Source organism: Caloenas nicobarica, chromosome 8 (assembly GCF_036013445.1).
Source record: "Caloenas nicobarica isolate bCalNic1 chromosome 8, bCalNic1.hap1, whole genome shotgun sequence".
NCBI lineage: Eukaryota > Metazoa > Chordata > Aves > Columbiformes > Columbidae > Caloenas > Caloenas nicobarica.
The window spans coordinates 4,703,909-4,727,816 of NC_088252.1; the positions used below are offsets into that span (position 1 = coordinate 4,703,909).

General features: G+C 40.0%; 1 protein-coding gene across 9 annotated transcripts in view; it reads left to right on the forward strand.

Moving 5' to 3' along the window:
• Window positions 1-23,908, forward strand: part of GIGYF2 (GRB10 interacting GYF protein 2) — a 76,895-nt gene that overhangs the window by 48,033 nt on the left and 4,954 nt on the right. For 3 of the 9 annotated variants that reach the window (XM_065639732.1, XM_065639740.1, XM_065639733.1), the window contains 19 exons: window positions 672-851; window positions 6,878-7,077; window positions 7,166-7,328; window positions 7,397-7,612; window positions 8,118-8,308; window positions 9,009-9,168; window positions 11,215-11,381; window positions 11,786-11,874; window positions 12,903-13,010; window positions 13,561-13,658; window positions 14,164-14,264; window positions 15,050-15,211; window positions 16,979-17,080; window positions 19,953-20,111; window positions 21,337-21,573; window positions 22,092-22,214; window positions 22,811-23,014; window positions 23,129-23,334; window positions 23,638-23,792. In XM_065639732.1, the coding sequence (XP_065495804.1) occupies window positions 672-851; window positions 6,878-7,077; window positions 7,166-7,328; window positions 7,397-7,612; window positions 8,118-8,308; window positions 9,009-9,168; window positions 11,215-11,381; window positions 11,786-11,874; window positions 12,903-13,010; window positions 13,561-13,658; window positions 14,164-14,264; window positions 15,050-15,211; window positions 16,979-17,080; window positions 19,953-20,111; window positions 21,337-21,573; window positions 22,092-22,214; window positions 22,811-23,014; window positions 23,129-23,334; window positions 23,638-23,792 (3,021 nt within the window). The remainder of the gene's footprint in view (window positions 1-671; window positions 852-6,877; window positions 7,078-7,165; window positions 7,329-7,396; window positions 7,613-8,117; window positions 8,309-9,008; window positions 9,169-11,214; window positions 11,382-11,785; window positions 11,875-12,902; window positions 13,011-13,560; window positions 13,659-14,163; window positions 14,265-15,049; window positions 15,212-16,978; window positions 17,081-19,952; window positions 20,112-21,336; window positions 21,574-22,091; window positions 22,215-22,810; window positions 23,015-23,128; window positions 23,335-23,637; window positions 23,793-23,908) is intronic. The other 6 variants (XM_065639734.1, XM_065639735.1, XM_065639736.1 and 3 more) reach the window with 6 other exon arrangements.

Here is a 23,908-nt window from a genome sequence, read left to right on the forward strand (position 1 = left end):
AGACTTGTCCTTGAGCTCAAGCATAGTTGCTTCTAACTCTTAATATGCTGACTTTGTCTGTCCAGAAGATGGATTAACGGAATAATGTTAACACTACTATGTTATCCTTGTTTAATCCTTAATACTATTTTAAATTTTCAGTCCTTCCTAAAACATTGCAGGAATGCTGTACATCGTATTGGATTAAATATATAAATCTAATGGTCTTTTTATTACAGAAGTAGCAAATGTGTTAGGTTTATGTAAAATGTGTAATGTTTAGAGTTTACTGTATTCCCATTTTCCTTTAGCATGAGGCTTTTCATGACACAGCAAGTTTATTCTTTCTCTCTGCACACTTTGGCTTCTTTGCTTTTTTGCTTCCCCATGTCTTGTAAACTGTCATCTTTTCTTCCTCTGTCATTCCTATCTGTGTCATAATTTCTTGTATGCTTTGCATTTTTTTTCCTCCAAGGTATGTAGGGATGTGGAGGGATTTCCTAAATCTGTTGTATGTTTTTCCTAAGCCTGTTGTATGTTTCTTTCCATGAACTTCCATTCCCCTCCTAGCTTCCTATCATCACTTACTTCTAGGGCATTTTTTTGCTTCTAAGGGAGCAAGATTACAGCCCTTTTGTTTCCATGTTCCTGCAGATGGGATACATGTTCACTGGCCTGTGTTTTCCTTGCAGTGAGACCAAACTTTGAGGAAGGTGGGACAGCACCAACGGGGAGGAAACACGAGTTTATACGCTCTGAGAGCGAGAACTGGCGCATCTTCAGGGAGGAACAAAATGGGGAAGACGACGATGGAGGCTGGCGACTGGCTGGGTCACGGAGGGATGGTGAGAGGTGGCGACCTCACAGTCCAGGTGAGAAGAGATCCGGAGGAAAATGCAGCTGTGGTTATAGGGAATGGGCAGTGAGTGAATCAGAGCATGGAGAAAGCAGAGGAAAGGGAGGTGGCATAAAGTTTGGGACAAAAATAGGTAAGGTTCATGTAGTTTTGGTCATTAAATACTGTTTGGCATACATGGGGCTCTTGCTTGCAAAATGATTAGCACAAAATCGTGTGCCTTTTGTTTTTAATGTCTTCGGTATCCCACTGTATTTAAGGGACCAATGTTTTTCAGGTGTGTGCTTGTCTCTGGTGTGTTCCAGGTGTGTATGTGCCTGGTAAAACCTGGAGGGTTTTTTTAATAGTAGTGTTTCTCTGTGGCTGTAATGCTGAGGGGTGAGACGTTACCCACATTAGGTAGCGTATCTAAAGCTGTGGAGTGATGCTGTCACTAAACCTTTCAGATTGCTGGCATCTTTCTAGTTTTCCAAATGTGTTTGCAATGCCAAGAGGCATCTTTGGAAGATCTCAAAATATGTTGCTCTGTTCTATGCATCTTGTAGTTAGCTACAGGATGTCTTACCTCGCTGGATTTCAGGCATCTGTTTGGTGTCACTCTCCCCTTCCCTGATGAAGTCAATCTGGTTCACTTGCATTTCTGCATTGCATTGTCAGAGTTGCAGGAGAAATACAAGGCAGAGCTTGGCATTTGCGTAGTGTGGCTGAAACATATATATATTTATTTTATTTCTTCTACTTGGGAAATATCCTGCTAGCCACCTGTTGTGGGATCTTGGTTGGGGGTATCTTTTGGCTGCAGAAGGCTTATGGGGAACCAAGTGGGGATTGTAGCTCTTCTACTATTAGATCTTCATAGGGAAGCAGAGGAAATTTTGGGGCTAAGGTAGACAACTTCTTTCATTCGATTAAGAGAAGTCACACTTGCTCTTACAATAAGTCTGTCGCCCTTTTCAATGTACTAAAATACTTTCAGTAACATCTTGGTGGTGAGCAACCATTTCCTCTGTTCCTAACTTTCTCCACAGCTACGTATTTCTCTGCCCTCAAACAACCGTTAGCTTGTACTGCAATTTAGCAGTGAGCCCATGGCTAAAGTTATTATCAGATATTTTCTATTTAGAGCAGGCTAAAGGGCAAACTTTGAAGAATGTAATTTTATTTTCCCCAGTTGTTCATTAGACACTGCTGCTTTGTTATATAGTTCAGATGACATCAGGCCAGATAGAGTTGTACCTCATGATGGTCAGATGCAGCATGATACTCAGGAGCAGCTTGTTTTGCAAGTACAAGCCTGCATGCTTTAGCTTAAAAGGAAGCATAGACCTCAAAGTTCAGAAGTTCATTCTTGTCTTGAACTTTTTTGGAAGATGTTCTGAGGAAGGTTTTGAAAATTGATCTTACTTCCATCACAGGAAATACTGCTGCTTACTAGACAATTAACTTCACAAGTTAGTTTTAGCAGGTATAATAAAAAGCCCGTTCTTAAGAATTCTGTGAATTGGCAGAAAAGTTGCTAATTTTGAGATAGACTGAGTTCACAAGTGAATTGTATGAGCTTTGGTCAGAGCTGTATTTGAATCCTCCTGTTAGTAGTAGTCACAGGACCATCAGAACAGTTTTAATGACACACTTGCTTTAAACACTAATTGGCATGGCTTAAACTGCTTCTCTGTACTTATTTTGCTGTTAGGTAATAGTACTAATCATGTGTCCTGCTAAAAATAGAGAAATGTTTTCGGAGTACTGTCATCATTTTTTTAGCTGGACCTTCCTTTGGCTTGGCTCTGTATAGTCCCTGCTAGATTGTATGCTGCTTGTTGTAATTTTTTTTTTTTCTCCTTTTGGGTGAGAACGGTTTGGAAGAACGTAGCAGTTTTCAGACTTGAGTTTATCATCTTCTGTTGTTAAGCAAATAATACTTTGATTCCCACAGGCTGTTGTTTTTCCAGCTTCTGAATTCCTGTTGTTCTTTTAGCTGTGTTGACTGCAGAATGGCTGACCTAAATCTGCTCATTTTGTGCTTTTTAATAGGCACAAAGGGTCAAGAGGATGCACTGCTTCTGCTCAACCAGTCTAGCGCACCTAAGTGTAGTTTCGCAGGTTCTGTGGTCTGATAGTTGAAGGGATCTGCCCTGTGTCCATGCTGTGTTAAAGCTGTTCTCTCACATGGCTGTGCCACATATGAAGTGAGGGATCTTCTGAGGATTGGTAGTAAAGTGAAGAAGCAACTTGGCCAGACTTATTAAAAAAGACAAGCCTAGCACCTTTTTCCTTCTACTAAATTCAGAAGGATTCAGCAACTTGTCTGTTTTTGTAGCGTGAAAGCTGGCTTGCATCACCAGGCTTCTCCACTCAGAATTTATGGGGTTTTCTACTTTTTCTGCTACTGTCTGTGCACTAGGACTAGAAGTCTGAGAAGACATATTTCCTTGGCTTATACAATGGAAAAGTTGTTTCGCTAATTGTTCTGGATAAATGTGGTACCACTGCTATTGTAGGTGTGAAATACGATCTTTAGACTCAGTTAACTATAAGACGAATGTGACCGTAGCTTTGCATTCACTGGCTGCTTCGAAGTTCTCTCTTTTAAGCCATCTTTTTCATGACTGCTTACCTAAAAAGGCCTTTCTTTCTGTTGTTCTGGTTCTTACATTCATACAATGATTGTGCTTTAAATTTGCAGAGCGAGTCCATTTTATCAAATATATACGCAAACCTTGTTTGGTCTCAGAACAGGTGAATGATGTATAGGTGGTTTTGTTTCATTACCAAGTCATCCTTAAGGTATAGGAATTATCTCTTCTTGCCGAAAATTTCTTTGATGTGGTAATTTTTTTGTCTTTGCTTAACCAGCTCTGTTAAGATCTTTTCTCCTGAAAAGCATTTTAGAGGCGCCTTGGTCCGTAATGTCATATAAAGTTTTCTTTGGTTCCTGCTTTTTTATTTTTAAGCTTTTCAAATGCATCTTAGTTTACTGTATTTCCATAATCAACTGCTGTGAATCAAATAGACTTATTTTTTTGCCATTGTGCTTCGTGCTTCTTGAATATCTTAAACCAGCTAAAGTACATTGGAGAATCTTGCTCTAAAATTGAGAAAAATAAAAATTAGGTTCATATACAAGTATGCTATAAAAGTAAAATGTACTATTCCTGTGTCTTGTCTTATTATTTTGTATTGTTTAGTTTAATATTTAGTATAGTTTTAGGATATATTTGAAACTTCTTTTTTCTGAATTGGAGAACATAACTCTTAAGAGATAAATAACTATTGATAATTGAGACTGAAGTGTACTTGGATTTCCTGAAGCAGTCAGTAGTCCTTTTTTTTCATCTAAAATGTCACCATAAATTGCAAGGGGTAAATATAGCTTAGAATTATTTCTTTTAACTGGTAATCTTGATCGTAAAACTGGTGCCTAATGATACTACAGAACTGAATTTGAAGTGATATTGTGTCCAAACTGTTGGTTAAAAAACTTTAGGTAAGAATTTAAGATTTGTCTTTACTTTGGCTTGCTTTAAAGATTGGCAACCCTGTACTTCACACCTGAGTTGCTCACTAGATTCTAAATAGACTGTTATGAACTTTTCTTGTTATTAAGAGATAAGAGCATGTGTCTGTTCCACTTATCTCTTCTTTTTGCCTGTCCCCCCAGCTCTGAAAATATGTGGGCTATGCAAGGAGGTTGTGTGACTAAATCTTTGGCAAGCAGACCGTATGGTAAACAGAATCTCTAAGTTCTCAATTGTAACTTTGAAGATACCTAGAAATAAAAAAATGCTTAGAATTCACCTTCAAAACCCATGTTTTTGCGTCCCACTATGAAGAGCCTGTTCTCCTGGGGTGGTGGTGTGAACAGTGTAAAAATAATCGAGGCTCTTCTCAATGCGTGGTCTCAAGTTGACACATTTACGATGGCACAGAAAATTGTTAATAACAGATTTTCCTCTTCTGTCCCAAAGAGAGCTGAAGAGGAGATGCTCAGCTATTTGTGAGCCTCAGGACAGCAAACAGGCAGAAATATCAATCCATTTGTAGGATCTAGCATTGCCAGGTTCAGGCTATAGCTCCGTTTTTCCACATACTGGGAAGCCTGACATGGACATTGCTGGCTGTACTGAAGAGTTGTCTGCCCGTGGTTTTAATCAGAAATGCAGGCTGGTTGTCAGCAAGTTTCACACTTAAACCTTGGAAAAAGCCCCCCAATGCCAAAGGAAGTCCTGGGTTTGCTTCATTGATGATGGGGAGAGGGGAAGTGAGCTTAACACAGCTTCTCATGCTATGTCAGTGGAATTTTGGTGTCAGACCTTTTCTTTCAGGTAGAATGTGTCATCCTGCTTAGTTGTTGGTTGCTCCCAGAGATGCTTTTATTCTTTCAAAACGGAACAGCATTTTATTGACATGTTTGTATGTATGACACCCTTAGAAACCCGTACCTCCTGAGTTTGCAGTAAGTTGGAGGCCAGGGCGCTGTGGGCAGAGGTGCACGGGACATGATGCCAGCATCCTCTTCTGAAGATGATGTGTGGAATGGTTATCATTTAAGCTCTCTGGAGTACTGACTCCATTAGCACATCTTCAGTGAGCCTTTTTCTTATGTGTTTTTTGAGAAGTTATTAATGAACAAGAGGTTGATGTTACAGGCCTAAGATGTTAAGAGCTACTTTAAAGCAGACAGAAAAGATAGGATAAGTGCAAGCTTACTGTACCTTAATGACGTTAGAAAGGTTGCCTCAGAACATGGATTTGACAGTTTTGCATACCAAAAATGCTTTTTGTTTCCAAGGCGTAACTAGAAGCATAGACTAAGTTTTACAGTGGAATTATTTGCATATAAGCACACGTGGTGTAGTGAGGGCCCTGTTCAAGTTTAACCTTTTGTTTTTCCTTGATAAAATATGATCCTAAAGCTGCTTGTGTTTCTAGGAGGAGTTTGTTTTACATTTCCTGTATTTGAGAGACAAAGGTGGATTTTTGCATGGTTAATACTTAAGGTATTAGGGTTGATACAGAAACATTCCTCATTCATTTAAGGCAAATGGAACAGAGGATGATGTTTCTCTCCTTTACTGTGATTTTTTTTTTTTGGTAGCCATTTGCTAAACAGCAAGACTGCACCGATTGCACAGATTCTGAGACTGAGAAGAATTTTTTTTTTTTCTCCAGAAAAGAACACAGCCACCACTTAAAAGCACTAGAAACTAAGGTGCTTTCATTCATACTTTGCACATTTCTGGTAAAGATAGCTTCTATTGGATGGAAAGCTGTTTAAAATCCTTTCACTTCCAATTTGTTTTCCTTAGCAGCAAATTCTTCACAGTTTAAATAGCAATATTGCAGACAGAGGATTTTAAGCTTGGCTGGATGAAGATGTCTTCTGAATATGTTAGAAAGAAAAGTGAAATAAAATTTATACTTGAGTTTGAAAGATTTTCCACCCTTTCCTTATTATCATTCTGAGTTTCAGTATGGCAGAGCTAAGAAATTACTGCTCAAAAGACTTAACAGTCCTTTCAAAGGTATTTGAGCAGTCATCAGTCCATTTTCACCTATGTGCACAAACATGTCTCTGAGGGCAGGAATTAAAAAGTGTGGATGGTTTGTTCAGGATGTGACTTTTGCAGATAGCCTAAAAGAAAATATAAAATCTTACATATATAAAGTGATGCTGGCTGGTATATTCAATCAGCACCTAGTGTCGCTTGTCTTACTTTGGTGCTCCAGCATGTTTTAGAATATGTAGCCCAGCTTTCTTAACCTTACTTTTTTTTAAATGTTCATAATGCAATCTATAATGTGGAGATACACAGTGGATAATATTTGAAAGTCTCCTCATTAGTGGTAAGATACTCCTTTTCTTCCTGTTGTTGTTTAAGATGCCTGTTTGTAGGTAGACTGTATCCTGTGGGGGCTTTCTGAATTTCTGTCACTGTTTGACACCTCCTCACCCACCCTTTCACCCTCCAAGTAAGCTACTACCCCCAGCGCTGGCTTGTAAAGTTATTTTCCCCCACCTCACATGGCCTCATTCTGCAGGCTGGCGAGAACACATGGAGCGACGGCGGAGGTTTGAATTTGATTTCCGGGAACGAGATGATGAACGGGGTTATCGACGAGTACGATGTGGGAGTGGCAGCATGGAAGACGACAGGGACAGTCTCCCTGAGTGGTGCTTAGAAGATGCAGAAGAAGAAATGGGAACGTTTGACTCCTCTGGAGCGTTCCTCTCTTTAAAGGTGAAAAGCTGTCTTGGGTGCTTTGTTCACTTTCAGCAAATGTCCTGTTAGGTCAGGTGGATTATGGATGATTATGTTGACTTTGTAGAAGGTGCAGAAGGAGCCAATCCCTGAGGAACAGGAGATGGACTTCAGACCTGTGGAGGAAGGGGAAGAAAGATCTGACTCTGAAGGGAGCCACAATGAAGAAGCCAAAGATCACGAAAAGACCACCAAGAAAGAGGGGGAGAAAACAGATAGAGTAGCAGCAGGTAAGGGAGACTTCTCATGCATCTATTCTATGCTGCAGTGTAGAATTTCCATTAATTCAGTTACGTAGAACCATGCAATGTTACAGAAGCAGTGGAAGAAGCAGTCCAAACATCTTCACCGGCTACCAGGTCAGATACCCCACCGAAATCCCAGCCTCCAGACCCATTGCAGACGAGCCTTTTTGAACGAAAGGAAGAATCTGTGCCAGAAAGAACAGAAAAAACAGAAGATAAAGAGAATCAAACGGAGAATACACCGCCAGCCAAAATGTCCAACAGAGAAGGTAATAAACTTGATAGGTAAACTTAGTGAGTTTCCATTACTTGTTGAGATTAGCCTTGGTCTCTTTTAAGAGGCAAAAACTGGATTATGGTGACAAAAAGCTGGAATTCACCAACTGTCCTATAAACGCAGGATTTATTTGGTATGCTATCTCAAATCCTTGCAGTGCACTGGTATTTGACATTGCAGCGCAGTCTAGAGAAACGTGAGCTCGTTGTGGATGTGCCTCAGTGTGGCAGAGCAGATCAGTCTGGACAACTGTATGTGGCCAGGGAACGGGACAGGCTGAAATGTGCTGAGTTCTGCACTGTTAGAACTAAACTGTTCCTTGAAGTTAGGTCAGCACCTGTGCTGTAAACAGTACCAATGTGCAGTCATACATACAGGAAGGTTTGAAAATACTTTGGTGCTAACTTGGAGCTGCTGAATGTTATCTACAGTAAGTTATTAAAAGTAACTTTCATTTATGTTAAAGATAATGAACTAATTTTAACATTTTTCTTTAGATTTGGCTTCTGTTGCTCAACCTTTGCCACAGATTTCTGCAGATACAGCTTCTCCCGCTCATCTTTCTCCTCCTGTTTCCAATTCAAATCCTGCTCTGCGGCCAGTTCAGACACCTGTCACAGCTGCTCCAGGCATGGGCAACATTCCCGCCGACCCAGATGATGAAGAGGGCCTCAAACACCTAGAGCAGGTAAAATTTCTCAAATTCCTTTGTTGTTGACAATCACGAGACTGGAGGACTGTGGCATGCAAAAGCTATTTGGAGCCCATAAAAACAGAAATGCAGCTGAATCTTCATACTTCATGATGTGTACCAAAAGCTGCTTTTCTCAAAAAAAAAAAAAAAAAAAAAGGCAAAAAAGCAGAGAAGGGTAATTCAAGCCTGCGTAGTACTTTTCTGAATAAGAGTAGTATAGCCAGTGTTAAAGAGCTAGAGATTCTAGTGCTTACATCCACTGTCAAGTAGCCTTACCATTTGCATTGAGAAACCATGAAACAGTTTGCCCGATATGTTTAAAAAAATCAAATACATAAAGAAAGTGCAGACTGTGTTCACAAAAGCTTAGTCACTGCTGGGATGTAGAGCATTTTTCATGGTAGTGCTCCCATACCCGTTTTGTTTTTCACCATGATACTGTGTGGGATCTCCTTGGCGAGTTGTTTTAAAGCTTTACCGAGGCAGGTGGACTGTTCTTCATGATTCTGACAAGGCGGTAGGCTGAGTTCAGGGTCTGTGGTGCAGTTACACTAGTCCTTGAGTTGCCTGTCACTCCTGGTATACTCCTGAGCACTGAGTGGGACAGGGTGGTTGTGTTTGGCATGTTCGTTTTCAAACCTGTAAGCACACAACTAACTCCTGTATTCCTTGCTGGTTTTGATGTCTCCTGCAGCAAGCAGAGAAAATGGTGGCATATCTCCAGGACAATGCCCTTGATGATGAAAGACTAGCAGCAAAAATTCAAGAGCACAGAGCAAAAGGCTCCTCTATGCCGTTGTTCCACGAAGCCATGCAGAAGTGGTACTACAAAGATCCACAAGGAGAAATTCAGGGTAGGTCTGTGCCCTTTACACTTCCTCTTTTGTTTCACAGAACTGTTAAAGAGTTCTCCACAAAATTACCGCCAACAGATACTGATGCTTGTTTCACAAAAGCAGCGCAGGGAATTTACCACTCTAGAATTAGGTTGTGAAAATAGATCTACCTGCTACTACCTCCATCAGCTCAGCATGCCTAATATCTAGAATTATATTTTAGTTTGGGTAAGATTTACCATCATTTCAGGTTTCTATAAATTGAGGTTAGAATAAAGCCTGCCTTTCATGCCAGTAGTTATTCAGATTTCGAGATAGTAGTGGAAACAAAACAGGAATGTGACCATTCAGTAGCTTGTTCAGGAATCTGTGAGAAACATTGAATTCAGTTTTCTAGTCTCAGCCCAAAGACATTGAGTGTTCAGGTAGAGCAGAGAAAACAAGTTTCCACAAGCCACTGCTCACACATAATCTCAGTTTAAATTGTACTTGTAGCTAGTGCATTATTAGTTCAAATAACACCAGCTGTTTCACACTTGCAGTTTTTGCTTAAGAAACCTTTTTTTTAATTTTTTTCAGTGAAAGTTGGAACAGGCCTTTTGTACAGATACTTGCGTCTTTGCTTTCAGAAGATACTTTTCTTTTGGAGGTCTCAGGGCTTCGTTTTAGCAGCTTTCTGGCCACAACTAAGCAGCGAGTTCCTTACTTGCTCTGCTGCCCCAAGTAGTAGTCGCTAACATTCAGTGTGAATTACTTCCTTGGCTGTGAACTCTAAATAGGATTTGTGGGAGTGTTATTTGTGGGATCTGTGCCAGTCTGTGTGTATTACACATCTTTAGGGTTTTCTTCTCACCCCTTTAAGTTTAAACGTTGTTAACCATAGAACATTTTTATTTGTGCAGTGTGCTTCAAACTGTCTGTTAGTCATTGCTGGGTGTTTATTGCTCAGTGATGATCTGACAGTTTTTTGTTGGAGTGAATACTTCCTTGACCTCCAGAAGTAAACACTCCCACATTTTTTTTTTTTCTTGCAATACCTTTTGTGGTTTCATATTCTCTGGGAGGAATTACCTTCTAAAGATACTTTTTCAGAGATGGGAGGAATTACTGGACATTCTTTCCAGAAGATTTTTGCAAAGCTTGTATTTATATGGTTCTTACTCTGTTAAATAACTTTTTTTTTAATATACTGGCTTTTGTGTCCATTTGGATATGTAAAAATTAGTATAGGAGTCTTCCTTTGAAGGGAGAGACTGAAATCTTTCTTGGGAACAGAGGAAGAGAAGTGGGATAGCTTTTTGAGAAAGGAAAAGAGAAACTGGTTTCTTCTATCTTAAATGTAATCTTGCACTCAGAGGTGGATCTGCTCATCTGCTAAGTTCCAGAAGCAAAACTTCTATAAAACATACAAATTACTCTGATTTGAAGGCAGGAGTTGAAGGAGGCTAAGATTATTTAATTATCTGTGCAGTGTATGTGGGGAAAGTAGCACTTGTGCCTTCAGCACTCTCAGGTAGAGGATACTGCCAAGGTCCAAACTTGAAGTTGCAGCTGTTGTCAACCTGAAGTTATGAGCTTTGCTGGAGGGCAGGATGGGTATTAGCTGGACCAAGCTCGACCCCACCTGCTTGTTTTTTGTCTCAGGGCTGACTCATCTCCCTCCAATGCATGGTAAAGCAGTCACGCACTTTTGAATAAAGATGTATCTGGGGAATGCTGTAGCCATTGTAAAGATCTAGACCATAGAATCATTTTAGTTGGAAAAGACCTTTGAGATCATTGAGTCCAACTGTTAACCAAACACTGCCAAGTCCACCTCTAAACCACATCCCCAACAACTTCACATATGTGTCCTGTAGAATAATTTTGGTTGGAGAAGACATTTACATTTTACATTGACACTCCAGCCTTGAATGTGCTGTCTGTCCAGACAAGTGGACGAGAGGGACAGGAACGCCTGATGCTGGGTACTGTGTTACTTGAACAAGCACCATGCACTTTGCAGTATGCTCAACTTGACCTTGCTTCCTCTTCCCCAATGTGTGCTGGTTGGTGTTATTCCAGGTCCTTTCAGTAATCAGGAGATGGCAGAGTGGTTCCAGGCTGGATACTTCACCATGTCGCTGTTGGTGAAGAGAGCCTGTGATGATACGTTCCAGCCGCTGGGAGACATCATGAAAATGTGGGGCAGGGTTCCCTTCACTCCAGGTCCAGCACCGCTTCCGCATCTGGTAATTATGTGACAGTTACAATATTCAAATAGTCCTGTAGCAAATGGAAATGGAACTATTTGCCTGTCAACTGCTGTGTCTTGGAATTGCAGGTGTTTCAAGCACCAAACTTGAGCCTTGTTGTTAAATTACTTTTCTAAGAGGAGAAAAGACACTAAATTTAAGAATGTTTGTTTTGCCATGTGTGTGGCTGGAAGGCTTGGTCCTGTGATACATACAAGTGTTCTGTATTTCACAGTCACCATACTACAGGCTTTGTTTGTACATATTGATCTCTGTCTAGATATTTTTCTATTTTCTATGTCTTTTGAGTTCAGAATGCAACTTCTACATTGCTTGCATTTGCAATATGCTACTCTTATTATATATGTTATTAAAATAGAATGTTTTATTCCTAAACATAGGGTGAACTGGACCAAGAGCGACTGACTAGACAACAAGAGTTGGCCTTGATCCAAATGCAGCACCTCCAGTATCAACATCTTTTAATACAGTAAGACTGCCAGTCCCAGAGATCTTCCAGTTGCTGTGTTCTGCTCTGCATTTTTCATCATCTGAGTTCATCTTCTTGTCGTTGTTTCCTTGGGCAATGGGGCTGGGAGTGCTTCACCTCCAACATCGATAGCCTGCTTCTGCAAACACCAGAGGCTCAATAGTCTGCAGGACTAGGGCAGAGTGTGGCTACCTCAGGCATGCTTTTCAGAGTCGTTATAGTGGTCATGCATGGCTACTTTGAGACCTACTGTATGGGTAGCTGTTATGGTCAAACTGAATCCCAGCTATCCTTTTAATGCAGTTTGGATGTTATGGAGTCAGGAGAAGGCTACAAGTCTTCTGAACTGGAGATGGTGAAGGCAGAACTTTATTTTTGCCCTGCTTGCTCGGCTTTTTGAAGATCAGTGGAAGGTAGTTACTGGAAGAAGCAGTTTGTCAGCCGTTTTTGCCAAAGCTGTCAGTTGTTCAGCTCTGGCCAGTTCCTAACAACTTGTTTTGTAGGAGCTTGGAGTAAAGAAGGCGGTCAGATAAGACTGCTCGTTCAAGGGGTCCTGAAAGCATGTGCCATGATCATGATTTTTGAATACTTATTGTCAGCTTATGATTTGACAAGGCAAGAACCTGCCCATGTGCTAGGGCACGTCTTGACATACTAGGGAAGAGACTGGCTTGTGTAGGTGGGCAGTCATCAAAGCCAGATAGGTTTCAGCAATCTTTATGTAATTTATAGAAAAAAGGGAAATGGTATTGCACAGCTTGCAAGAGAAACATTGGGCAGCAATAGTCAGGTGACATAACTGAGGATGAAGAGAAATTTGGTTCTGCTCACGTGGACCAGTTTGTCTTTTATTTTGGTTCTTTCCAAGGCCTCTTTTTGTGGTTTCCTCTTGTATTTAACATGTACGTTATATAGGTCAGTGGGCATTAGTCCTGGAGAATGAATCTATGCACAACTTCTGCAACTTTTAGCGTAGTATGAAGAAGCAAGTGATCAAATACCAGTGATTCTCTGCTTCTCTTTTGAAGACAACAGTATGCACAGGTGCTGGCTCAGCAGCAAAAGGCCGCCCTCTCATCCCAGCAGCAACAGCAGCTCGCTATTCTCCTGCAACAGTTCCAGGCCCTGAAGATGAGGTGAGTTAGCCAGACTTGAACTGAATACCATTTTTCCTGTGCTCTACCTTGTATATAATGATAATTACAATCTCGTCAGTGGTGAAATTTGCTCTTACTTGAGCATTAAGTATTTTAAACATTGTGTGAATATGAAGCAGTTGCAGGATGTCAAATACTGCTTTATATATGTAGCCTTTACCTCAGGGAATATTTATGAAAATGAGGATGAAAATCTTAGAGTTGAAATAACATTTTTTGACAGAATAGTTGTGCTGGTGGTGTAATGGCTTTGCCAGTTGAGTTGTGCAATACTAGATGCCTGTTCCTCAAACTAGCCTATAAGCAGGAAAAGCAAAACTGTAGCAGTAGGTGGCTTAGCCCTTGACTTGGCAGCGGGGATGAGATGAGCAAGAACTCTGCAATCAAGTAGTATTGTCCACATCATATTTTTGTTTTAAATAGAGGTGTGGAAGGAAAGGAGTATGTTACAAGTTACTGAATCTCATGCGTGTTCAGAGCACTCCTCTCCCTGGAAGTGGCATGTTGACTCTCCCTGTTGGTATTACAGAATATCTGAACAGAACATGATGCCACCTGTTACAAGGTCTGTGTCAGTGCCGGACACTGGCTCAATATGGGAACTTCAGTCAGCTTCACAACCTACAGGTAAGATGCTTGGCATGTGTCAGATCTGTTGAGAAAAGTTCATAAATTAGAAGCCAGCATCTCTCAGGTGATCATTCCCTTTTTGACACTACGGGAAATTATTTCTGAATCAGTGTTTTTTAACTGGTTCAGGCTACTTTGCCTTGCAGTTTAAATTCCATTTGAGAGCTGTGAAGAATAGGATAATGTTTCCTATGGTTATGGGAAGTCTTGTTCCAAAGGGTTTGAATGTTATAATATAAAGGTGTTCTGCTCTGATGGGAAGAGTTTATATAGCTGATTCTTGTGTAGAACTTTGTAGGAAACCAAGCCTTGCTTCAGTAATGGACAAGCTTTGTTCTACAGGAAGACAAGGTGGCCCTCTACTGACTAGGACTAATGTATTGTCATTATTTTAATTCATAAAATGTAGTAACAGCATACACAAGATTTTTCCCCCTTTCATCTGTTTTCTTGTTGATGTGCTTATTTTTGCTTGTCAATGTTTGTTTTCTTCACTATCTAGTCTGGGAAGGAAGCAGTGTCTGGGATCTCCCCATTGATACTGCAGCTCAGGGACCAGCTCTAGAACAACTTCAGCAGCTCGAGAAGGCCAAAGCTGCAAAGGTCAGAAACCGTTTTGTACTGTAAGAAGTTGGGATTGCTGTTCTGCAATGTAACTGTGTTTCTTGAGCCAATGGAAGACTAACTCTTCAATCTTCAGGCCCTTCTGCATGATTTTGATTAGGTTTTCATAGAAAACACCATAAAGAGAATATGGGTTATAGAAACCAGTTACAAAATCCTTGTGGACTGCCATTTGGAAACCATTGCTGTGGAGGTACTACTGACCTCCAAAGTAGTGGTTATGTTTCTTATACTTGTGATTAAAAAGCTCTTCAATAGCCACCTCTGTTTTCAAATGGGATCATCATGAGCTGTCATGCCAAACCCTGAGTCGTTCTCTTAGTCCTTGCCTCTTTTCACCAGAATTGGTTTGGGGAATCGCAAGACTCCTCTTTGTCGGGGTTGTTTCACACTTAGACTAGTATTTTTGTAAGTTTGAACATGTATGATTCTGTACATTTTCTGAAACCGATTATTTTAAGATGTCTGCAAAGCAACTCACTACTAGCTTCTGAAGTCAGAGGTTATTTTAAGGAGCTGATGTAGAAAGAGTGACTAGAGAACTGGTGCTCGTTACAGAATAGAAATTCTCAGAAATTGTTCTAGACTATTTCAGGAATCTGACCCTGTAGGCAGCCAGGTGGTAGGTAAAATTATTTATGAAGGGACAGCATCTGTCAGAGGCTTCCATCTGTTATTGTTACTATAATCTCAGCAGAGTTGCCCTAAGAAATGGTGTAGGAATACGTTACCTGCATCTGAGTATAGTTTTATGTGAATTGTAGCTAGAGCAAGAGAGGAGAGAAGTGGAAATGAGGGCCAAACGAGAGGAAGAGGAGAGGAAAAGGCAGGAGGAGCTTCGGAGGCAACAAGAAGAGCTACTTAGGAGGCAGCAGGAAGATGAGAGGAAACGACGGGAAGAAGAAGAACTGGCCCGCAGGAAGCAAGTGAGTTTCCTCAATGTAGTTCATCTCTAATAAGTTCTAATACTTTATAAAACTCACTTTAAGAATCCTGTGGGGTCTGATTAATCTTTGGTAGGTGCGTATGGAGACAGTTCTAATATTTTTCATGTGAGTATATGAAATTTATTATTCTTCTGTTCTTGATTTGAAGCGTAAGAGCCCAAATTGCAGTCTGAGAAATGGCCTTTAATGGTTTACTTCAAGATAGGTTCCTGTTTGTGAGCTGAGAGGCTTTATTCCCATGTGGAATATTCCCTTCCAGCTTCTTAGTTTCAATATTAGACTTCAGTTAGTTGCTCAGTTACTGTATGTTTAATCTTTATTCACCATTTATGCAGTCTAGTGTTTTGACGAGAGTATGTTCTGGAGTAGACTGGAGCTTGAGCCAGCTATTTCAGTTGAATTAAATGTTTAGAGCTGTAGTCAGGAAAAAAAGTGATGTAACATTCAGCTTAGTTTTCCTTTTTTTAAACTTAGTAAAGAATGTTTTTGAATAAATTAATCTCTGGGTTATTTTCTTAAGTTGATATTTGGGTTAGGAAGAGATGTAGTTTGGACAAGCAGTAGGAGAATGAATGTAGGAGTTGTAGTATGTTCTTAATCTTACAAGAAAACAAAATGGAAACATTATTAGTTTGACATCTCTAGCATTTACTTCTGAAAGATTAATTGTTCCTTAAGTGTTGCAGGAGGGAAAGACAGTGAAAGTTAGTGTTTTCACTCTGCATGTGAAAGACAAGGGCAAGCAACATTGCTGAGCTTATTTACTAAGGAGTTAGTCAATAAATGCCATATAAAGTAGCACATGAATAACAGGTGAAAGTAACAAATAGTTTTGTCCTTTATAATATTTTCCATGTGCAGTTCTAAAGCACATTTCCTGGTTTAAGGATCAGGCATTTGAGGAAGCCTCTAGAATCTTTAGTTTTATTTATAAGTTAGTCATAGACCTCAGTTCACTTGGTGTTTGGACTTTGTCACTGAAGCTCTAGTTTATTAGGCTGCAGTGTGATAAGTAGTTAGCTTTCATGGTATCTTGAAGTGAGTATATATAAATGGCTCCTTGCTTTAATGTATCTACTTTGTGTACAGCAAGTCATTATGGTATACAATGGAAAAGCATCTTTTGATGGTCGAGTTCAAGCTTTACTGTAGCACTAAAGCAATAATATACTCAAAAGTTTAACTTTTGAGTTAGGTTGCTTTAGCTCTGTCTTAATAATAACTAATTTTTCAGCTGATCACCTGGTAACTCAATGTGTTTCATCCATGGTGGCTTCAAATAAATAGACTTGGGTTGTTTCTTTTCAGACTAACAGTTTTGCTACTGTATATGACTTCTGGAAATGTCCATTAAATTCCAAAGTTTTTGTCCACTTTGGATTTGTACAGTAAACAATCTGATTCCTCCTTTCTGAGATGTCATGGTAAATTATTGTTTACAAGGACGAAGCAGAATGGTGTTGAAAAGCAGTAACAGCAAGTATCTTAGTTCATTACCAATGGAATAATTGCCACAATGCTTGATTCTGAGCAGTAATGTCTTGAAAAGGTAACAAAGAGTTTAAGCATTTCTCTGGAAAGAGAAAATAATATTGTGTTCTGTATTTTAAAAAAATACAACTGGTCTAATATTTGAATCTTACTTCTGTACTGGAAGGCATTGTAGAATCAGGGATGAACTGATTTATTAGCATGGATTTATACAGAGGAGATGATGCTTAACAAATTTGATTAACTTCTTTTGAGGAGATGACAGTGAGAGCTGAGAGGGGTGAAGCAGTAGACTTAATCTGCCTGGACTTCAGGAAGGCTTTTGATGTAATACTGCATAAAAGACTAGTATATAAGGTTAGTAAATATGCTGTTGATGGTGAATTCTAAATAAAAAAAATAACTAATAGAAATTCAATTCTGTAGGATGAAATGTCATACCAAATGTTGAATCCAGTTCTGTTCATAGTTTTCATCAATTACTTGCACTGTAGAATTGCGAACAGTAATGCCCAGCTTGTGTAGCTCCTGTATTTCTCTTTTGTTTCTGCTCTGGTATCTTCTATTTTGTAATGATTGATTGCTTTCAGGAACAAAACTTGAGCTTTAATAATTAGCTAATAATTGTTTTCTCTGAACTATATTTTTAGTGCTCCCTTTAAAGTACCTGGTTCAAAGATAAGATCCACCAAACGAAAAGATTTGTAAGCCCTAATAACATAGACAAACAGAATTGCTGATGTTAATAACTGCAAAAAATTCTACTTAAGAATCCAGAGTCTACTGAAATGAGGCTTGCTACTCAGAGATTTTTCGGCAATATTATTTCAGATTTATTAAAAATATCTGTAAGTTGTCTGTACAGCAAGATATGTGTGCTTGAAAACAATTATTAGAAAAGATGCTAAGGAATATTGGGATTTTCTTGTAGCAGGGAGCCGTGAGTATGGGACCAGTAAGAGCCAAAGGAATGAGCCCATTTCCCATACAAGTCAGTGGCAGAAAGCTGGAGAGCTTTGGATGGTTTTGGTCACATGCTTAAATGAAAACACTGAATAATAAGATGATACAGAAGTGAATATTAAGACAATCTTTTCTAAAACTGTGAAGCTGGACAAAAGAATTACATCACCCATGTGGTTCCCAGTTTTTCATAATCTTGCAGGTTTTTTTGTCCCCGTGTTGGTATAACACTGTTCATCTTTAGTTCTTTTGAGGAGAGAAGTATTTTTTTTTAATTGCTGTCATTCAACAGTGTGTCTCCTGCCATGCCCAAGCAAGAAAGAGATCCCTACAGCTTTGTTAATGACAATTCTAACCTCATTTCCCAAAGGAAGAGTAGGGCAGAGATGTCAATGAACTGCTGTCGTACAGGAGGACCTGGTGCCTTTGTTCATCTCTTTCTGGCACTGCATGTTATGCCAGTGACTAGTACCAAGTGCCCCCCTGGCCTGGGTGGCTGCTGGGTGTTCTGAGCTGGGATCCTGCTCTGTGGTCTGCAGTTGAACAAAACACCTCCAGCCTCCTCCGTAGGACTTTCAGCCAAAGAAACAACAAGCAGAAATTTTTCAGCACCTGTATTGGGGACACTATTATTGTGACTTGCCTGCATGTGTCCAATTAATTCTGTTACAGGCCCAAATAACAAAATGGTCAAGGTGTTGTGTGTTGTGCTTGAAGCTCTTGTGACTGTGACAAATCAAGGGCTTGTTTAATGAGAAAATGATTCACAGGCTACTGTTTCATGTCCAGCTCATGGAAGAAAAACACTTAAAGCACTTACATTTGGCACTAAACCACTGAAATTATATACAGGAGTATGAAATACTTCTTGGCTTGCAGCCAGCAGCTCTTCAGTACTGTAGGATCGATTATAAAAAATGTTGTGTCTACTGGACAGTTACAGTATAGACATCTGAAGTCAGCCATTGCCAGAGAGAAACATGTTCCAGTTGTTAAGTGAACTGGTTTGCGCTTTTTCTGTGCTGTGTGTATATGAAGGTTTGGTATCAGATTTAGTAAAAGGGTCTTAAATTTCAGAAATAACTTCCTTGATTTACCAGAGTTCAAAATTTATATTTATGCCACACAATTAATCTCCCTTCATCTTCTGAATAATGTATTGCTAGGAAAAAAACCCCAACTTGTCTGAGTATGATTACACAATACTGATTGTTCGAAAGGAAAAGGTATTTATGAAAGCTTAAAAGTTCTTGTCCAAAAAATAGGATCTCTGGGTCGAGCTGATAGGATAAGTCAGAAAGGGGGGAGAAGAATAGGAGGGATGAAAAGCTGGGTGACCTTAACACAGGTGCTGGACTTCAGAGATCAGAAAAGGCAGCAAAAAGTGAGGGTATTCTGTCCAAGGGAAGTCAGAACTAGGGGAAAAGTTGCACAGGTGCACTCCTGTTTATACAGGAGGCCAGCAGAAGGCTGGTTGTGCCCTATTCCTCCAAAAAGCAAGTAGCAGAATGGAAAAGTTTCTATGTTGCTCTCCAGAGCAGTAGGAAAGGGTGCTGATGTTTATTTTTGAAGTTAATAATTTTGCTACTTGGAAAGCAAAACAATTTATTGGAAGCTATTTAAATAATTTGGGGATAGCCCAAAATCAAAGCTCTTGAGACCTTTCGTCACCCATGCTATTTAAATAGCATAGGAACAGCCCAGTCAAAGCCCTTTCCTGAAATTCCACATCTCTGGGACTTAGTGTCCTTAAGTGCACTGAGCTGCTTAATTAAGCTTATTGCTAGTGTCTGGAGATGTGGTTTGAGTTTCATAGTGCACTTGAGGAGTGGTCAGTGTTTAGAAACTCCTATAAGTAGGAAAAGCTTCCAACTTATAGCCGACACCTAAAAAAGGAGTTATTGATACCCGCACATTAAAATATATATATCTTCAAGTACAGTCAGTACATATTGGAAAGAGGTGTCTCACCCTATGTTTTCATTCTCAACACCATTATTTTTAAAACTAAAGATAAACAATGATTTCATGTGCTGCTTCTTTTATTAAAATAATTCACTTGTGTATGAGATGCACATTGCATCAAAAAACTTGTAGACATCTGAGTCTGTAGTGTTTAACATAGTTGTTTTGGTAGTGCTTAGCCTGGAGCTAAGAAGCTTTTCTTGAGGCCATTTATCTGGCCAGACCATGTTGTAGTCTGTGTTCTGATGTAGTTCATCAATAAAATGGCATTTATAGATTGACATTTTGTTCCCAAATCCAGGAGGAAGCCCTGAGGCGACAAAGAGAGCAGGAAATTGCACTAAGGCGGCAGCGGGAGGAAGAGGAGCGGCAACAACAGGAAGAAGCACTTAGAAGATTGGAAGAGAGAAGAAGAGAAGAGGAGGAAAGACGGCAGCGAGAGGAATTAATTCGTAAACAGGTGAAAAACGGCAAAAGAGACCTATTAAATTTAATTATGGAGGCTGCCAGAACAAACGAGCTTTGAAACGTTCATCTGTGCCTGAGAAGCCATTCATTTTGGTGGAGGAAAGCAAAGCTTATAGACAGGATCAAGTGAATGAAAAATAGGTTGTTTACCTGTATCCTGATTTCAGACGAAACAATCAGAATCCGATTTGCTCTTTGGACAAGAGATTTATGTTGAATGAGTGTATTTCTTCGTGTCTGAGCCCTAAGGATGGCTTTGCAGCAAGTTACTTCTACTTCTTTCTTCAAAACAAAGGCAGAGGACTGTACCAGAATAATAGTAATTTATTTTGAATTGTCATTCTCATCCTTTACTATGGATTTGTTATCTTTAACATCATCTGAGATGATCAGGTTTTTTATTCTTTCAGTACTGGGCCAAGACTGTACCCACTATCAAAGTTTTCAGCTTTTTTCTTCTGCTTTTTTTGTTTTTGTTTTACTGTTAACAGTGGGTTTTTTCCCCTTGGGGTCAGCTTTACAAGTCCATATTGGAGAACCTGAGTTTCCAGCCCCCCTAATTGATAGTATCACAGTCCCTAAGTCACAGTAATCTTGAAATATGATTGGCTTCACAGTAACTTCCAGGCCCATTTCAGAATTGCCAGTTATTATTTAAAAACTCCTTTTCAGGGCCCTCCCTTATAAGACATTCATCACTGTTTCTGTCCCACCACACAGTCATCTCCTTTGTTAGCAGAAGCATCTTTTCCTTTGCAACTCTAGTGTTCGGTAATAACAGTGAACCTTGCCATCTTTGTCATCTGTTTTCTTCTTTCGTGTCAACACCTGTTCTCCTTTTATTCCTGTCAAGTTTTACTCCAGTGAAAGTACAGCAATGCATGACTGTAGTATAAGCAGATAAAATCTCAGACTCAAAAGGTGCATAACTCCTAGAAAAAAAGTGATCCAAAATTAGCTAGTCTGAACTAGGCAGATGTCCTTCTCTTCCAAGTCCCTTGGTGGAGCAATGGGAAACTTATAGTTTGAGGGGGTATAGACTAAATTATTGAGCTTTCTTGTTTGAGAAATGTAAAGCTAGATGAACGACATGAACAGCAAAGACTACAGATATAAAGGCCTCTCTCTCTTTTGTCGGGATCTCAATACCACAGAGCAGAAGTAATTTAGATTTTCGAAGTCTACTTAGACTTTACTCTTCTTTATGTCCTGGGAAGGAAGAGGAGGCTGCCAAGTGGGCACGTGAAGAGGAGGAAGCTCAACGGCGACTTGAAGAAAGTCGACTACGCATGGAAGAAGAGGCAGCCAGACAACGGCTTGAAGAAGAAGAGCGAAAGCGCAAGGAGCTGGAACTCCAGCGCCAGAAAGAAATAATGAGACAGAGGCAGCAGCAGCAGGAGGCTTTACGACGGCTGCAACAACAGCAGCAACAGCAGCAACTTGCACAAATGAAGGTAACACATGTCTATAGTTGAACTTCCTCCTTCAGCTCAGTGTAGTAAGTAAAACCACAGCTGGATTCAGGGTTGTCTAGACTAGCTTGAACAGAGCAGGGAGCGATCAACTATCTGGAACAGGTAAACAGTGGACTTTGAAAGTCATGGAAGGAACAAGAGAAAGGTAAGCTGCAAAACACAAAAGGTTTGGTCGATAGAAAATTACTGGAGGGGGATTCACAGATGAGTACAGGTGTTTATTCAGCTGCAGTGAGGAAGGGCCCAGGCAATTATATGTTACCTTATTCTTGATATACTGCGTCTTTGACACTATGATACACTGGGGGAAATTCAAAGAAACATACACTTTATACTTTTAGTGTCTTTTTTAATACTTAATTATACCATTTTATACTTCCCATTGTTAAAGTTTAAAGGTGGCTTTCCTTTTCCTCTGTGCTGTGGGCTTATACTGATATACTTCAGCAATATTCTCTGAAACATTTTGTAATTCCTGATATATTTTTTTGGTCCAGCTCCCATCATCTTCAACATGGGGTCAGCAGTCAAATTCAGGAGCTTGCCAATCCCAGACCACACTGTCATTGGCAGAAATACAAAAGTTAGAAGAAGAACGAGAACGGCAGCTTCGAGAAGAGGTAAATCCACCAACAGAGTGCAAATTGTTAGAGTGGACTCACTGCTTAACTGTCAACTAAATGATTAGAAGGAATAGTGAGGAAATAGTGTAACTCAGGGAAAATCCTGTCTTTCAGGCAATAAGTTCAATAAGTACTTGTTTGAAGGTTCTTATAGCTTCTTAATATAAACATCTGAGAGGAGTGGAAACAGTACCCTTTGAACCCTAGGATTACAATATGTTCACAAAACAATATAAAATTATTTTGCATTTATACTGTAATTTGTTTGCAGATATGCACAAGCTCAGGGCATTTTAAGGGGTGTGGGGGCAATTGCTGGTGGGAAAGTATTCCTCCAGCACACCGAATGCTTAGCTGGCTGCCCTCATGAATAGCTAAATTCATTCCATCCTAGGCTAACAAGCAATTTGTATTTATTAGTTACTCAGTGTCTCCCTTTCTGGAGGAACTATAATAACTCAAAAAATAGTAGATCAGCCAGACTTCTCTAGAAGAGAGCGAAATCAGTTTAAAACCAGTTTCCCAGCTGGACTTTTGACTAGTTAATCGTGTTCTGAAAGTATGGACAAGCGCTTTTGTCTTGCATGCAACAGCAAAGGCGTCAGCAGCGTGAACTCATGAAGGCCCTCCAGCAGCAGCAGCAGCAACAGCAGCAAAAGTTGTCAGGCTGGGGTAATGTCACCAAACCAAGTGGCACCACCAAGTCCCTGCTGGAGATACAGCAGGAAGAGGCAAGGCAGATGCAGAAACAGCAGCAACAGCAGCACCAGCAGCCGAACAGAGTCAGAAATACTACGGTACGTATGGTATTTATCTAACCAGTATGGAGAGGGAAACAGTTCTCCATGTCTGTTCATTAGTGTTCTGTCAGATCTGGTGCTAATAACCAGGATCTCTTTATGTTTCAACAGCACTCTAACCTGCACACCAGCATTGGGAATTCAGTGTGGGGCTCCCTAAACACTAATCCCAGCAACCAGTGGGCATCTGACCTAGTCAGTAGCATCTGGAGTAATGCCGATACCAAAAACTCAAACGTGGGTTTCTGGGATGATGCAGTGAAGGAAGTGGGACCTCGTAACTCGACCAATAAAAACAAAAGCAACGCCAGCCTCAGGTAGGAACTGGGAAGGAGCTTTTGCAAAGAAAGGCTACCACTCCTGAGATGATCACTTAGCAGTTATAACATCTTCATGTGTGTTTGGTTTTTTTTCTGTCACTGGGGATGTGTTTTGACAACTGAAATAGCTCAATAGCTGACCATTCACAATTTATTTTGTCACCTACTCGGAAAATTAGTTGGTTCTTAAACAGTGTTTGCATCTTGTAACCTAGTGAGTCTTGTAACACTGTACTTCATAAATTCCCAGACTTATCAACAGTATAGTATAATTTATTGTACGTGTTTTCTTTCTCTCAGTAAATCTGTAGGTATTACAAGTAGACAAAACAAGAAGGTGGAAGAAGAGGAGAAGCTGTTGAAATTGTTCCAGGGGGTTAATAAAGCCCAGGATGGATTCACTCAGTGGTGCGAACAGATGCTTCATGCACTTAACACAGCCAACAACTTAGATGGTAAGAGGTGGGAAGGGATGTAAATGATCCACCTTGAGAAACAATATCCAGTTTGTTTCCTGACCAGATAGTTCTGAGTGAAAGTAATGACATCAAAGTAGTGTTTTTAATGCAGC